The sequence below is a fragment of the Eutrema salsugineum genome, unplaced genomic scaffold (genome assembly GCF_000478725.1).
Source record: "Eutrema salsugineum unplaced genomic scaffold, Eutsalg1_0 scaffold_19, whole genome shotgun sequence".
NCBI classification, from domain to species: Eukaryota; Viridiplantae; Streptophyta; class Magnoliopsida; order Brassicales; family Brassicaceae; genus Eutrema; species Eutrema salsugineum.
In genome coordinates, this window is record NW_006256838.1 from 221,364 (window position 1) to 236,931 (window position 15,568).

Here is a 15,568-nt window from a genome sequence, read left to right on the forward strand (position 1 = left end):
TTTTTTTTCTTCCTTGCTATCGAAACCTCCAAAATCCGGCGCGTGATAGTCTAAGAAATGAGAATAAAACAAACAAAAAAATTATTTGGATTGGTGTCCGCAACTACATATATCACCAATAATCTCTGCAAGAGCAAGATCCGTCTCTAAAGTGATGAAATCTATTACAATCTCTTACAACGATCTCTCTACCATATAGGTTCGAGATCATCTTCATTACAAGATGACAATCTCCACAGATTCTTAGGTTCTTGATGATCCTCACCGGAGTTCCAGGCCTCGTCCTCATCAGACAAAAGGCAATCGCCAGTTTCTCACTGTGGTAGGACAAAACCACCATTCTACCTTCCTCGTCAAGATCAAGTAAAACCTCTTTGGTATCGGAAACATAGCCAGCTTCTCTCAGCCTCTGCATTATCTCATCGAGCATAGCGTAAATCTTTTCGCTGTCGTCTTGAGACTCGTCTCCTGCAACAAACTCGTGAATCACGCCATCTACTTCAACAGAGCTGCATCCCGGAACTTTCTTAATACCTTTTACCTGCAGAAAGAATCTGTAGTTAGTTCCAGAAACTATTCAACAGTTTTGGCAAAAGAGTTTGTTTAAAAGAGGGAGTCGTTTTGTATTGCCTCCATATCGTGTCTGATACGCTTAACTTCCATCCACCTCCCAGTTTTGGCATATACGTTTGACAGAAGCACATAGGCTCCGCTGTTCATGGGATCTAGCTCGATGAGTCGCTTGAGGGCAGCTTCACAAGTCTTGATATCCCCAAGCATTCTCGATCCGCTTAAGAGAGACCCCCAGATGAGTACATCAGGCTCCATAGGCATAGACGCTATAAGGCTCTCTGCTTCTTCGATTAAACCAGCTCTTCCGTAGAGATCAACCATGCATCCATAATGCTGGATTGACGGAGTGATACCGAATTTCTCATTCATCATTGCAAAGTATGATTTTCCTTGTTCTATCAGACCACGATGTACACAAGCACCGAGAACGCCCACGAATGTCACCGAATTTGGGTTTATCTTGTTCCTACTAGTCATCTCAGAGAAGAGTTGGAAGCACTCTTCTGTGAGGCCGTACATTGCTAAGCAACATATCATAGCACTGTAAGCTTTGACGTCTTTCTTGGATCCCAAGGCATTGAAAACCCGTCTTGCTCTCTCGAGGCTCCCACATTTGGCGTACATATCAATGAGAGCTGTGCCTAAGACAATGTCAATCTCGAGTTTGTATTTGTCGATGTAAGCATGAACCCATTTCCCTTGCTCGAGCGCGCCCAATCGGCCACAGGCAGAGAGGAGAGTGGACATTGTGAACTCGTTGGGTCTGACGAAAGCTTGGTTTGGTTTAGGTGATTGCATCTCTCGGAACAAGTCGAGCGCTTCTCTGTTCCTCCCGCACGTAACGTACCCACTCATCAAGGAGCTCCAGGAAATCACGTTTCTTTCAGGCATTTCGTCGAACAGTTTACGGGCAACATGGATCAAACCGGCTTTGGCATAGGCGTTAACCACCGAGTTCCAGGCCGGTAAATCCTTAGCGACAGACTCATCGAAGACGCGGTGAGCAGAGGCCAAGTCGCCACAGGAAGAATACATATTGAGCAGAGAAGTGCGGACAAAGGGGTCAGAGTGAAGCCCGAAAAGAAGAATCTGAGCATGGGTTCGTTGTCCAAGAGGAAGATGAGTGGGATGGTGAAAAGAAGGGAGAAGAAACGGGAAAGTATGAAAATCGGGACTGACGCAATGGCGGCGCATACGGAGGTAGACAGAGATTGGAGAATGTCGTGGGTTCTTGGCACGAATGATCATGTTCCATAGGAAAGACTCAAGCTTTAGATGACCAATATGAAAAATCGGATTTGTATAACATGATATTGCATTATTCACCATTTCTCAGAAGAGATCGTCCTATTGAATCGAAGCTTTTAGGGAATTCTTAGTTTTAGAGTCATTCACAACCAAAAAAAATTAACAAAAGAAGTGCAGTGGTGTCTCAAAAAACAAAACTTTACCTGTATTGTTCACTCAAAACACCACACCTCTTCATAGCCTAAAAGCAAGTGTTGTGGTGATGCTTGTGTGGACATCTATTGTTGATGCTCGATCAAGACAAAATTAAAGCAACAAAGAGAAGAAAAAAACGTGGAGGGAAAGTCTTTTAAAAATTACTCTCAGCTTTTTTTTTTTCCTTTGCTTTTGTAAAACCGGACTGAACCGGTCTATCAAATTCGTCTCCGGTCGGATTCAATAATATGTGTTTCCTTGTCAATTTGAAAGAAACAAAAGGGTTTGGTTAACTTTTTCAGAAAGGAGAATTGAGAGAGATGGAGGAAGAGTTGCTCTCCGCCGTGCCTTGCTCTTCCCTCGCCGTCGAGTCAGTTCTCCGCGTTTCCACGGTGAGAACTTGTATCCAATTTCGATAATTTGCTATCACGTTTGCTTAGTTGGCTACATGTCTGAGACATTCAGATTTTTGAACATGCTCAGGCCGGTGGATTATATGGGTTTTGCGCCGGACCTCGTGACGCTCGTAGAATAGGTATTATTGAGATAATAGCTCTCTATTTTTCAAGTTTTTTTTATTTTCGATTACTTTATCTGTCCTTTGTTGCTGATTTGCTTCGCCAGGTTTAAGCGGCCTATCTCAGGCTTCTTATGTGGTAAACGAATCTCTCTCTCTCTGTCTCTCTCATTTTCCGATTGCTGAGAATAAGAGAACTGTGCGATCGTCTCATATCAATATTTTGTAGGCAAAATCCGTTGGCAGAATCGGGTTTCAATGCGGTAATCTGCCTCTCTCTCTCCCCTTTTTTTTGTGTGTGTTTCTATTGTTTTACATAGAACATTAATCGTCAGCGACTATGGAATTTCGGTGAAAGATTGTAAATTTCGTTATGAATGATGGGGTTAGAGATACTCTTTTTGTCACTAGAATGCTTTCTTGTTTTTGAAGATGGCTAGATTGTTGGTTGCCAAGTGAAATAATGCAGATACTTTGGTTCTAAGTATTTGGATTACTTGGTGGTGGAGATATTACCTAGTTCTAGATTCTTGGTTTAGTGATTGCTTCTAATATATAGATTTGGTATGGGCATCAATGATCATATTAACCCGATTGCTTTTTTGTATTCCTTTCAGGTATTGTAAGTGGTATTTTTACTATGACCCACTGTGGTCTTCAACGATATCGAGGCAAGAATGATTGGGTTAGGTCCAAAGATATCTTTTTTGTATATGCTTTGAACAGAAGACTTGTCAATCTTATCATCTGATTCAGTTGGATGGACCTTTCAGGTGAATGCTTTGGTCGGAGGAGCTGTGGCAGGAGCAGCTGTTGCTATTGGGACAAGAAACTGGACCCACGTTGTTGGCACGGCTGGGCTCGTCTCTGCTTTTAGTGTTTTGGCTAATTGCACCAGGACTGATCTGAAACAACTCTAAGGTGAATTTATGACACACTTTCTATACCAATTTTGCTCCTAAAATTACTTTCCTTAACTCTAGTGTTTGCTCCTCGCATTCCTTGGGATGCATCCACTTTCGCCGGACAACAATCTTATATGTCTGTTCACAGCTGTTGGTTTTGTTGCTTGCAGGTCTCAGACAGGACCATTCATCAAGAAGACACTGTGTCTTGGAATTGAACGTGGGAGATCACACCGGACTCTCTGGTTCATACACAAATTTAGTTGGCTGAACCAGTGTGTAGTCGGTTTTCTATACACCACAATTTGGTCTTGACTTTGTATTTGATATATTTTTAAAATGAAAGTGAAACACAAGTCATGTCCAAACGAAAACCTCATTCACATCAATAGTGACTGATAGGCCATTAGCCCATTAGTAGTGGGAAAATGTATAATGTTTTTACTTTGTAATCAAACATCAAAGCTGATAATACTAAATCAAATGAAGTGAATTTTAATAGCTTTGTTGTTATCGTCTCTCAACATTTTTAAACTAGAATGCCAATTTTAAGTAGATAGTCCATCAATTAAGTTTAAATATAAAGTTTTTTGTCACTTATTTTCCTCTTTTTCTTTTGGTCACTGGGTCACTCATACTTCCAATTTACAATTTTGATGATGCTGGTGTTTTTGCAATAATCGAATTTTTTTTTTTCGACAGCAATAATCTACTTATGGTTGTAAAAAAAGTGAAAAAAAAAATTAAAAATAATGAATATGTAAAATAGCATTTACTTATGGTTGGTCAAGAAAATAACTTACATTTGAGGTTGAAATGCCAAAAAAAAAAATATATATATATACGTGTGGGCATACGTGTCAAAAATGTAATATCAGTCGTAGCAGTCTTTATATATAGTGATAACATAAAACCCTAATTTCAGTCTTTGCCGTTTTTCCTCTCTCCGCCGTCTGCCCCCAGAGATCGACAGACAACGATGGTATGTCGGATTTACGCATTTTGCAGGCTCTCATTCCCACTTTTACTTGGATATCTAATCCACTTTCGTTTGTTTTGGATCTATTTGTTGTTTGTGTACTTCTCGATTTTTTGTTCTTAACCAATCTTCAATCGTCTTTAATTCTTTCTCTCTGAATCTGGAATGAGCCGCTTCTCGAAACTATCATAAATTAGTACATGATGATTCTGGCCTTGTTTGATTTTGTACTGATTGTCTAGTGAATCCATCGACCTAGTTGCTTCCTTCTAGCGATGTTGTGCTGATCGTGTTGAGTTTCTAGCGTTGCTTATCGCCGTTTGTTTGATCCGTTTCTGTCACATTTTGATTCGTAGGCACCCAAAAAGGGAGTGAAAGTGGCTACCAAGAAGAAGCCGGTATGCTTTACTTTACTTGTTTCATTAAGCAACTTGCATTGTGCAATCCTCCCTTAGTATCAATTTTCGCCAGATTCTTATAAGACTTGTGGTGTTTTAGGAGAAAGTTACGAATCCATTGTTTGAGAGAAGGCCCAAGCAATTCGGTATCGGCGGAGCTTTGCCTCCTAAGAAGGATTTGACTCGCTACATTAAATGGCCAAAAGCAATCCGCCTCCAGAGACAGAAGCGTATCCTTAAGCAGAGGTTGAAGGTGCCACCAGCTCTCAACCAGTTCACCAAGACTCTTGACAAGAATCTTGGTAAGTTTCTTCAAGGTTCTTTTGGGTATATGTTTCTCTTTTCTTTTAACGATTAGTGGCATTACTCAATTGTGTATTCCTAACTGCAGCAACAAGCCTCTTCAAGATCCTTTTGAAGTATAGGCCAGAGGACAAAGCCGCAAAGAAAGATCGCCTTTTGAAGAAGGCCCAAGCCGAGGCTGAGGGAAAGACTTCTGAATCCAAGAAGCCCATTGTTGTCAAGTATGGACTCAACCACGTGACCTACCTCATTGAGCAGAACAAGGCACAACTTGTGGTCATTGCACACGATGTTGACCCGATCGAGTTGGTGGTCTGGTTACCTGCACTCTGTAGGAAAATGGAAGTCCCTTACTGCATTGTAAAGGGAAAATCTCGTCTTGGAACGGTAATAGGACTTGTTTTCCGCTCCATGGATTTTAAACTCGATTAGTGTGTGTCCTTTTTGTCTGCTCTTACCGTGATTTCTCGCATCTACTTTCCAGGTCGTTAACCAGAAGACTGCTGCTTGCTTGTGCTTGACCACTGTCAAGAACGAAGACAAGCTCGAGTTCAGCAAAATCCTTGAAGCCATCAAGGTAAAAATAATCTGACCCAAGTTGAAGAGTAGTAGGAAGTGCAACAAAAACATATTCTCATAGAGACTCTTGACTAAATCGTTTGACGTGTTTCTATGGATGTTTTTTCTTTTTCTTTTTTTGGGGGTGAATAGGCGAACTTCAACGATAAGTACGACGAGTACAGGAAGAAATGGGGAGGAGGCATAATGGGATCCAAGTCTCAAGCCAAGACCAAAGCTAAGGAAAGGGTTCTTGCTAAGGAGGCTGCCCAGAGAATGACCTAAGCTGTCTCTTTATTTTTGCTTCTCGTTATCATGGTTTTGTCTAGCAATTTCTTGGAATATTTTAATTTTTATATGCTTTTAACGATGTTTGCACACTCGAGGATTTCTATGCAAGTTTGTTATCCATTTTGCTTTCGAAATTTATTTACTGCTAATCCCTCGCAAATTAAAACCATGTTTGGGTGGTTTGAGTTGAAGGTATATAATCTGTGGAGTTAATTATAAATATGTGTATAATCCTGAGAAATAAAGTGGGTAATTTCAGTTGCGACTATAGTATATTCATGAACGTCAGGTTATTCTACGTTAGAGCTTGTTTTCAAAAGTAACGCAAGCCAAGTTTGGAATTTTTGAATCACATGGAACAAAAAGAGATGGCGTGTCTTGAAAAGACTAACACTTGTTGAAAAGAACCTCAATCTCTTTTTGAAAACCAGTGTCTAGTTTTATTACTTACTACCTGACGTTGGGACTGTGTATATGTCGAATTTGAAATCCATTTCACTATATTTTAGAGTAACATTGTTGCATTTAGTAATAATAAGACTTTTTATAAAATAGATTGAAAATGGATATTTGAGGATGAAAGGCTTTCTGTAAATTGACTTTGAAAATTTTAGGATCTAATGGTTGATTTGATACCAATGGGTATGGGCCTTCTGATTCACACGCGCAGCATGACGTCATATATTGTTCAGAAAGTTTTTTCTATATTTATTTTCCACTCAAATATAAAAATGCTCCACTTTTATTAAGGCCTTTTATTAACATAAGATAAGAAGGAAAAGAAAAATAGTCCTACTCTGCAAATTAGATAAACCGCCTTCAAATTCTTCCGTCTCTCTCTCTCTCTCTCTCTGAAACGCAGATAACTCGTTTTCTCTCTCTCAATCCTTACCGGCAATAAATCAAAGAATATTCAAGCATCGACAAGAGCATGATGAAGTTAAAGTTCGAATACGAGGAGGTATCTCTCTCTTTAAAGATCATCATCCTTCGTTACTTGTTTCGAGAATCTCGCTTTTTGTTTTTGTTTTTGATGGATTCATGATTTTACGACACAGGAATACATAAGAAACTCGAGAGACGTTGAGTTGTTTGCTTGCAGATGGGTTCCGTATTCTTCTTCTCCCAAAGCTCTGATCTTCCTCTGCCATGGTATCAACCATTTTTTTTTTTTTTTTGTATAAACCTGCTTATTGAATATTATTTTGTTTAGATAGAATTTCCTAATTTATAGGGTTTTGATTAAGTAAATCGTCAACGTATTGGTTAATGTGCAGGATATGGAATGGAGTGTAGTGGCTTCATGAGAGGTAATTTAATCATCGTTTCTCTATTTTTAATGCTCCGCCTCCTCTTTCTCAATATACGTAACACATACTGTTTAAAATACTATTCCATTTAAAAACCCAACCAAAAAAAATCCTAGTCTATATTCGAGTGAAGCATTGTATTGACATATTGCTCAGTTCATTGGTATGGTCTCGGCCGGAGAAATACATTAACGTTTAGCATATTATTGCAATTAGATTCGATAAAGATAACAAAAAAATAATTGTTTTTTTTTTCGTATCAAGGTCATGACTTACAATATATAAAGATAAAAGACAATTTTTTATAGCAGAAAATAAAGAGGAGATTAAAGAAATTTATAACAAAAGCTGTTGTTAGTTGCAGAGATATGCCATATATCTGAATGTATTGCACTTTTGTCTGCTTTTTCATATATAGCTTGTTGATTTACTATTTGTTTTTATCATCCGATCTACATTCACCACGTGGTTCTTTGACCATCTTCGTTTGTTTTTTTCCCCCTTAATTTTTGGGGAAACGTTAACACTATCCTTATCTCTGAACTATTCGTTTTTCTCTATCTTGCCTTGCTCTAAATATATCTAAACGCCGGTGTGACCGAGTATAATTTACCCCATGTTAAATAATCCGAAAAATGCTGATCTAAACCATAGTATTAATCAGATTATAGAGGTATGGTGTGTCTCGAATGATTATCAACGTGATCTTCTACCTAACTATAAAAGTAATAAGTTGGTGACAATAAATTTCGAGAGAATAACACTATTAGAGTCCCCACGGATATAAATACTTAAATTAGTCACTTCCTTTGCAGTTTGCACAACGAGAAACTCGTGACCGGCCTTAATTGCTTGTGATCTCTGACAACTAATTATGCGTTTTGGAATAGTTAATCATTTTCTGTTTAACGAATCTGCCAAATTTAGTTCTGGTTTTCGAAATATAATAATTGCTTCTCTCTACCAAAAATCAGGTCAATTTCTGGCTATCTACTGTTTGAGATATAGACACACATTAATCCAGTAATCACCATATTTTATGAATCAATCATACACGAACGAAGAACACACATGGAAGAAAAAAAAAAGTAGTTAGACATGAATTCAAGTCTCTATTCCCCATTTCAAAACTAAGTATATGAAAAAGCCAAAGGTCTAATATTTTAAAATGTGTTTGAAATAGAATGCGGGATAAGGCTGGCATCAGCAGGGTATGCAGTGTTTGGGATGGACTACGAAGGGCATGGTCGGTCCAAGGGAGCTCGTTGCTACATCAAGAAGTTCGGTAACATTGTTAACGACTGCTACGACTACTACACCTCCATTTCTGGTAACTTTTAGTATCATTCAATCTCCATAAGAAAGAAATAAACAGTAGCATCTGATTTTGGGGTTTTGTTTTTGGCAGCGCAGGAAGAATACCGTGAGAAAGGTAGATTCTTGTATGGAGAATCAATGGGAGGTGCAGTTGCCTTGTTGCTCCACAAGAAAGATCCTTCTTTCTGGAACGGTGCCATTCTCGTCGCTCCTATGTGTAAGGTCACGTTTCTTCTTTCCATCTTATATTCCAACCCCCACAAATCATTAATAATTTACGATGACACCAATCATCATTAATATATACACACACTAATTAATATTAACGCTTGGCATTTGATATTAGTTGTGTGTTTTGTGTAAGAACAGATATCAGAGAAGGTTAAACCACATCCAGTGGTCATAAACCTACTAACAAGAGTGGAAGAGATTATACCAAAATGGAAGATTGTTCCCACAAAAGATGTTATCGATGCAGCTTTCAAAGATCCGGTCAAGCGCGAGGAGGTAATATCGAACTCAAACGGATCAAAATTTACAAAGAAACAAATACCAAAAGTGTCCTAAAAATATTGTTTTTCCCCTAAAATGTAGATAAGGAACAACAAGCTGATATATCAAGACAAGCCAAGACTCAAAACTGCACTTGAAATGCTTAGAACGAGCATGAACCTCGAAGAAACTCTCCACGAGATTACATTGCCTTTCTTTGTCCTCCACGGTGAAGCAGATATTGTGACCGATCCAGAGATTAGCAAAGCTCTTTTCGAGAGAGCAAGCACACAGGACAAAACCATTAAGCTTTATCCAGGCATGTGGCATGGCCTGACTTCCGGTGAGCCTGACGCAAACGTTGACCTTGTTTTTGCTGACATCATCACTTGGCTTGACATCCGGACCGGCGACTCCGCTTCTCTCACCGTCACTCCTGTACGGAATTCTACAGCCAATGTTCAAGAGGTCGTCGTTAGTAACGGTGGAGGGAAACCTAAACGGCAGCATGCTAGTCTCCTTTGTGGGTTAAACGGTGGTGGACGGCGTTTGGTCCATCGATCTTCTATGTAATAAATTAAACAGAGAAGAATCTGTTTAACAAATCTTGTGTTTTTTACAACTATATGGCAATATGGCATCACTCATCAGCCATTAGGTAGAACCTATGGACTCTTGTTCTATGTCCTTTGGGATAATAAAAAAAAAAATCATTAGCCTAAAAATACTTTTGATTAGTAAATTGCTCATAGTAGATGAAAACAACATAAATAATTCCACGCGCTGCTCTTTTACCTTTTAGGGGAAAAGTCCAGGGAAATCACGTGCGTCAAGTGCGCGTGCGAATAGTTAATGGGCTATTTTATTACTCTGAAGGCCCAAGAACTAGGTGGCCCTTCTTATTTCAGCCCATCTTCTGACCGCCATGGTGCGACGATTCCTCCTCATTCTTCTTCCTGCTCCGAGACTCAGTATTTGGAAAACCGAAAGCGGGATTTTTTAGCTGGTAAAACCCTAATTTCTTCAGTCTGCGTTTCTATGTCAAATCTGTTAATAGTTTCTTAGTTCCTCGTTTTCCCACTTTAGATCTTTTGCAGGTTCCACACTGTTTTTCGTCGAGCGGAGTTTTGCTTCAAGTCACCATGAGGTATTCCTCTAGTGTTCTTCGCTTCGTCTGTCAATTTATATTTTCTTTATTCATGATCTTTTTCTCACACTTGATTATGGTTTCGTCTTTCAGTAGGCCAATGGAAGAGGATACTAACAACGTAAGTTAATCTCTCTCTCCCTCGTTACTGATTTCTCGATCTAGCCAATTATCTGTCATAAGCATGGAACCCTAATCCGCTGATCTCACCCATCATAACTCGCTAGGCTTGAGTTTTAGGGCTTGAGCTACCAAATTAGCTGTTACTGTTTTGTAGCCTGAACATCCATATTCGTATCATACGCATTCCCAACTCTGAATTTGTTCGCTATGTTCTGAGAATTGTCTGCTTGGTCTAGTTTCATCACAGATGGGCCAACATAGAGTTTAAGCTATGTAAATGAAGCTGGTTTTGATCTCTGTTTGATCTTGTTCTTGATTGATACTCTTTTAGTTTTTTTTTTCAGAAATTTGGATCATAGTCCTCTCATGTTTGTTTTATACTTGATTAGCAGGGAAAGACGGAAGAAGAGGAATTCAACACGGGACCGCTCTCTGTTCTGATGATGAGCGTTAAGAATAACACTCAGGTGTTGATCAATTGCCGCAACAACAGGAAACTCCTTGGCCGAGTCAGGGCATTTGACAGGCACTGCAACATGGTTCTCGAAAATGTCAGAGAAATGTGGACTGAGGTAAACTAATTTTCTAATCCATTCTCTTTATGTGGTTGCTTGTACACTCTTTATGTATATAGAATTTGTCATCTCTTACGTTGGTGTGCGCATGGTTTTTTTTTAGGTTCCTAAAACTGGAAAAGGAAAGAAGAAAGCTCTTCCCGTCAACAGAGATCGGTTCATCAGCAAGATGTTTCTCCGTGGAGACTCTGTCATTATCGTCCTCAGGAATCCCAAGTGAGAGAGCTTGAGATGTCTTCATATTATGATAATTCGCGCTTCTTATCCTAATTGTTGCATCAGCGGAGAAACTTCTTTGATTATGAGTCTTAAATCTAGTGTTGTCTTGTGTTCTCTCTTATGACTAAAACGCAGCATTGAGTGATGCCACTTAACTTTGTAATTGCAAAAGACGAAAAGTTCTGTTTTTGCTAAAACTAGACAAAAGTTACATTACTGGAGGTGCAGGGAAAGGTCTTCAGGCTTGTTTCCTTGCCAAGTAGAACACGATCAACCTCACTTTGGTTGGCCTAGTACATTATATTTCAATTTTGGTTTCCCTTTAGGACAACGAATTTTCCTCTCTGCCGAGTCTAAGTTGACAAACTTTTCGGGTCTTTACATTTTGGTTTTTCTTTCAGACGTATTCACTTGTTGCAACTACTCAACCAAAGAATAGTGAAGCTATGAAGATCATAGCTTATTTTATGTTATCCAAAGTGGAGACATTTGTGATTGGAAATGGCCAAGGCGTATGAAAACAACGTATAAACAAAATGTTAAAGGCTTAAAGCATTACCCCCTTTTCTGTTTGAAAAGCGGCATACATCAAGTTTTGCATTTGGGAGTATGGTTGATAACTCGATGTGGGTCGCTTATGAGGAGTGGTTACTACATAAATAATGATATTAGTTTCCCCTTATAGCTAGCACAGTATTATGATGATTTGACGAAGTTTTTTTTTCAAAAACTGTAGTGAGGTCCATGAATATTGTAAAGGCACCAAATTCTTACTCTACGTTTACACGAATATAATACCAAAATAGAAATCAAAAACAATAAATTTTAGGAAACGAAGCTCTCTCTTCTCTCCACATTGTAGCTGCAAGCAATGCCTTGTATTTTTTTTGGTGATAAACCATTAACCAACCGCAATGGCCGCTACTTGCATCTGCGTTTGCTCAAGCTGAGGTTGTTTTGGTGGTGGTTGCAGCCATGGAGGAGCCTTCCTTCTGGTCACCAAAGACACGTTGACGGAAGTCTTTGACCATGAGAGGGAGTCCCTGACGAAGAGAGACCTTTGGTTCCCAACCAAGAAGCTCCTTGGCCTTTGTGATGTCAGGCTTTCTCTTGTGAGGGTCATCTTCTGTGTTTGGTCTGAACTCTATGTTTGCGTTTGGATCAATCGTCTCTTGAACCACCTGAAACAAAAATCCAACAAAACCAAAGACATCAGAATCCGGGGTTTTATGTAAAAAATCAAAAAGGGTTTATATATTTAGAAATAGACCTTAGCAAGCTCAAGCATGGTGAATTCACCAGGGTTACCGAGGTTAAATGGCCCGACATGTTCTCCTTCCATCAATCTCATCAAACCTTCGACCTTTATTCATCACACAAACACAAAATCAGAATGGTTACTACAAAATAAAAACAGCTAAAATAATAACCAAGACAAAGGGGCAATAAAATTCAGACCCCATTTGGTCCTTTGTCACATGATACTGATACCCATCTTCATAAGATTGCTAAAGTGGGGACCGTTTATCAGATATTTGGGTCTCATGTTTTAAAGCCTTTGTTGTTAGATCCTACAACACATTCACTAGTCTCTTACACAATAACATGTGACCTCACTTGACACAAATTAACTTCTGCTGTCTTTTTTTCTTTTTTCTTTTTTTTTTTTCTCTCTCACTCCGTAAGGAACTGTTTCTAAGCCAAAATTATGATATAATGGAATACACTCACCCTAACTTTCTACGCTCACCCTAGAGATTAGTTTCTACTAAATAGAAAAAGAACTTAAAAGTCTAATATAATTTTTAATATTGTGCCAGCAACACTTGTAGTACTATATCGAATCGTCATTTGAGGAGGAAAAAGCAAAGGCCTTACCAGATCAGAAACAAACTGGAAACTCCTTGTCTGCTTCCCATCACCATAAACAGTTAATGGTTCTTTCCTTAGTGCCTGTTCGATTATTACCAATTCAAAACATCATTACTCTAATTACCAACTAAACGTTTCTTTAACCAAACCTATATTGTTTGTGCCACAAACCTGCGCAACGAAGTTGCTGACAACACGCCCATCATCTATACACATTCTTGGACCGTAGGTGTTGAAGATCCTAGCAATCCTGACCTGTTACCAATCCATCAAGGCAGACACAAACTCAGTCATTGAAAACCGATCTCTTTCTCTTCTTTCTCATCAATTACTTGGCTTGCAAGGGAGGAAAAATGAAAAATTTTCAAAAAAACCAACCTCAACATTGGCACCACGGTGATAGTCCATGGTCAGAGTCTCTGCCGTACGCTTCCCTTCATCGTAGCAACTACGAACACCTGTGCCGACCATTACAAACCACAAATCAGTCAGCAATCAAGGCAATAGAAACATGATTGACTACGTTTCAAAAAAGTCAAAGAACATTTCAAAGAATACGAGGGCCAAGAAAACCATCTGAAAATTACAGAGTCAGTAAAATGACAGTAAAAACAAATCATTTAAAGCTCTGGAATTTGAAAGTAGGTTTGTTGAATGTCAGGCTAGCAGTTAATGAGGGAAGCTGCGTCTAAGGAAGAGACACGTATCAGAGCCGCACGATCAGAAAGACCCGTCTTTCACGGTTCAATGGTTTGACCGTACAGAGATGCGGGACCAGATCTGAAAGGAAAGCACATGCGGCGCACCATAAAACACCTGTTTTTCAACACTCTCTCTCTCTCCCTCCCTCTCCTAACGTGCGCATTTTCCGAGACGGAGAAAGAAAGAACAAACAAAAACAGAGCAGCTCGAAACGTCGTCGTGTCGTTACGGTGGAATGGGTTTTAGGAACAATAAGCGTATCGTTTTTCAGATTCCGATTGGAGAACACAGCCAATGAGGAAAAACAAAAGGCCTTAATAAAAAAATGGATTAAAGAAGGAAATTGAGGGGATTACCGATGGGATTAACGTTGCCCCAGTAAGTCTCGACCTGAGGATGCTGAAGAGGATCACCGTAGACCTCACTGGTGCTGGTGAGGAGGAATCTGGCACCGACTCGCTTGGCCAAACCAAGCATGTTCAACGTTCCAACCACATTCGTCTTGATGGTCTTGACGGGATTGAATTTGTAGTGGACAGGGGAGGCAGGGCACGCCAGATGATAGATCTGATCCACCTCAAGGAGGATCGGCTCGACGACGTCGTGGCGGATCATTTCGAAATTAGGGTTACCGAAATGATGCATCACGTTCTCTTTGCGACCCGTGAAGAAATTATCGACGACGATCACTGTGTCTCCTCTTTCCATCAGACGATCCACCAGATGCGACCCGACGAATCCGGCACCACCGGTCACCACCACTCGCAGCCCTTTCCGTTTCAACCCCAGTGGGATTTTCCCGCCTGTTGCCCCGATCCGGTTCAGGTACTCCACGCTTGGTTTCCTCTGGGCCTGGACCGCCGGAAGGTACGACTCGTCGGTCCTGATTCCGTAACCGGAAAACGGATCCGAGTAGGCGATGGATTGGGTGGAGCGAGGGAAAATTGTGAAAACCAATGTCGCGATTGCAATGCCCACGAGAACAAAGAGAAGCCTCTGTTCTCGGAGCATGTAACGCATCGGACGAGTCACCATGAACCACGGTTTGATTGGTTTCGGGTAGTAAGCATCTGCGGCCGGTTGGTCCGCCTCGTGTCGCCGGTTGATCAGCTCGCTCGCCATCTCGCTTCCTTCTCGTTGCCTCGATTAAACAGCCAAAATGATTCCTAGATCTGGAATCGAGTAGAAAAAAATCAATCGATAAGAAAATTTTCAGGGCTCTTTTTATTATTTTCTAAGAAAAAATTCTCCGAGTCGAACTCGCCGGGAACTGAGTCGACCTTGAACGTGAGTGAAAAGCGAATCGGGTTTTTGTGTATTTAAGTAGCCAAGGCGTTACAGTTCAAGGCTAATTATTCACTTTTATTACCACAATACCCCTTTTGATTAGTAAGCGCTTGGAATGGCAATTTATTTAATTTTCTTTGGTCCATTATTTGCAACAACAAGAGAAAAGAAAACACGTATAATATATCTAGTATGGTTTATAGATATACTCTTTCTAATACTCGTATTGTAAATATAATATTTTCAATGATGTGATAGGTTCGTTAGGTAATGCTAATGTCACGTAAACAAAGTCAATGCCAAACCCTAACTTAGCACTCAAAGCCAAATTGGTGGGAGCTTTGAGTGATTTCGACGTTGTTTTTTTCTTTTCCTTTTTTTCCGTTTAATTATTTGCACTCAACATAACATAATATTTATAACTAGTAAGTTGCCGAAAAAAACATAAATTAGTAAGAAAACATAATTTTATTTCCAACAGAAGCATGTCCTAACAAACTGTACAGTTTTTACTTAATCACATTCATAACGTTTTTGACCATAATGGTTTGGGAAAC

The 15,568-nt window shown here is 39.7% G+C and overlaps 6 protein-coding genes across 10 annotated transcripts; 4 read left to right on the top strand and 2 right to left on the bottom strand.

The window, feature by feature from the left end:
* Positions 1-95: 95 nt before the first annotated feature.
* On the bottom strand, positions 96-2,040 carry LOC18019759 (pentatricopeptide repeat-containing protein At3g62890). The gene is made up of 2 exons (XM_006402267.2): positions 631-2,040; positions 96-541 (listed from the first exon to the last, which is right to left on the bottom strand). Exons 1-2 carry the CDS (start codon positions 1,900-1,902, stop codon positions 113-115), a joined length of 1,701 nt encoding a protein of 566 aa, XP_006402330.1. The 5' UTR covers positions 1,903-2,040; the 3' UTR covers positions 96-112.
* Positions 2,041-2,280: 240 nt separating this feature from the next.
* On the top strand, positions 2,281-3,928 carry LOC18019826 (outer envelope pore protein 16-4, chloroplastic). Of its 2 annotated transcripts, none has more exons than XM_006402269.2 (7): positions 2,281-2,408; positions 2,500-2,551; positions 2,641-2,672; positions 2,763-2,796; positions 3,151-3,218; positions 3,307-3,454; positions 3,609-3,928. In XM_006402269.2, exons 1-6 carry the CDS (start codon positions 2,337-2,339, stop codon positions 3,451-3,453), a joined length of 405 nt encoding a protein of 134 aa, XP_006402332.1. In that variant the 5' UTR covers positions 2,281-2,336; the 3' UTR covers position 3,454; positions 3,609-3,928. The 2 variants fall into 2 exon arrangements, with proteins under 2 accessions (XP_006402332.1, XP_024012944.1); XM_024157176.1 differs by having other exon boundaries at positions 3,151-3,204; positions 3,609-3,918.
* A 371-nt stretch (positions 3,929-4,299) lies between these two features.
* LOC18019827 (60S ribosomal protein L7a-2) lies at positions 4,300-6,101 on the top strand. The gene is made up of 6 exons (XM_006402270.2): positions 4,300-4,420; positions 4,774-4,815; positions 4,916-5,117; positions 5,207-5,505; positions 5,603-5,695; positions 5,830-6,101. The coding sequence occupies exons 1-6, from the start codon at positions 4,418-4,420 to the stop codon at positions 5,959-5,961; spliced, it is 771 nt and encodes a 256-aa protein (XP_006402333.1). The 5' UTR covers positions 4,300-4,417; the 3' UTR covers positions 5,962-6,101.
* Positions 6,102-6,748: 647 nt separating this feature from the next.
* LOC18019999 (caffeoylshikimate esterase) lies at positions 6,749-9,801 on the top strand. Of its 2 annotated transcripts, XM_006402271.2 has the most exons (7): positions 6,749-6,928; positions 7,026-7,119; positions 7,245-7,277; positions 8,461-8,607; positions 8,686-8,816; positions 8,964-9,101; positions 9,189-9,801. In XM_006402271.2, the coding sequence occupies exons 1-7, from the start codon at positions 6,899-6,901 to the stop codon at positions 9,657-9,659; spliced, it is 1,044 nt and encodes a 347-aa protein (XP_006402334.1). In that variant the 5' UTR covers positions 6,749-6,898; the 3' UTR covers positions 9,660-9,801. The 2 variants fall into 2 exon arrangements, with proteins under 2 accessions (XP_006402334.1, XP_024013016.1); XM_024157248.1 differs by lacking the exon at positions 6,749-6,928 and having other exon boundaries at positions 7,032-7,119; positions 8,691-8,816.
* A 122-nt stretch (positions 9,802-9,923) lies between these two features.
* Positions 9,924-11,366, top strand: LOC18019997 (small nuclear ribonucleoprotein Sm D2). Of its 3 annotated transcripts, none has more exons than XM_024157116.1 (5): positions 9,924-10,092; positions 10,173-10,233; positions 10,327-10,354; positions 10,746-10,928; positions 11,035-11,366. In XM_024157116.1, the coding sequence occupies exons 1-5, from the start codon at positions 9,939-9,941 to the stop codon at positions 11,149-11,151; spliced, it is 543 nt and encodes a 180-aa protein (XP_024012884.1). In that variant the 5' UTR covers positions 9,924-9,938; the 3' UTR covers positions 11,152-11,366. The 3 variants fall into 3 exon arrangements, with proteins under 3 accessions (XP_024012884.1, XP_024012885.1, XP_024012883.1); XM_024157117.1 differs by having other exon boundaries at positions 10,749-10,928; XM_024157115.1 differs by having other exon boundaries at positions 10,173-10,354; positions 10,749-10,928.
* A 483-nt stretch (positions 11,367-11,849) lies between these two features.
* On the bottom strand, positions 11,850-15,023 carry LOC18019998 (UDP-glucuronic acid decarboxylase 2). The gene is made up of 6 exons (XM_006402274.2): positions 14,081-15,023; positions 13,401-13,480; positions 13,194-13,277; positions 13,029-13,103; positions 12,421-12,513; positions 11,850-12,331 (listed from the first exon to the last, which is right to left on the bottom strand). The coding sequence occupies exons 1-6, from the start codon at positions 14,844-14,846 to the stop codon at positions 12,092-12,094; spliced, it is 1,338 nt and encodes a 445-aa protein (XP_006402337.1). The 5' UTR covers positions 14,847-15,023; the 3' UTR covers positions 11,850-12,091.
* Positions 15,024-15,568: the final 545 nt, after the last annotated feature.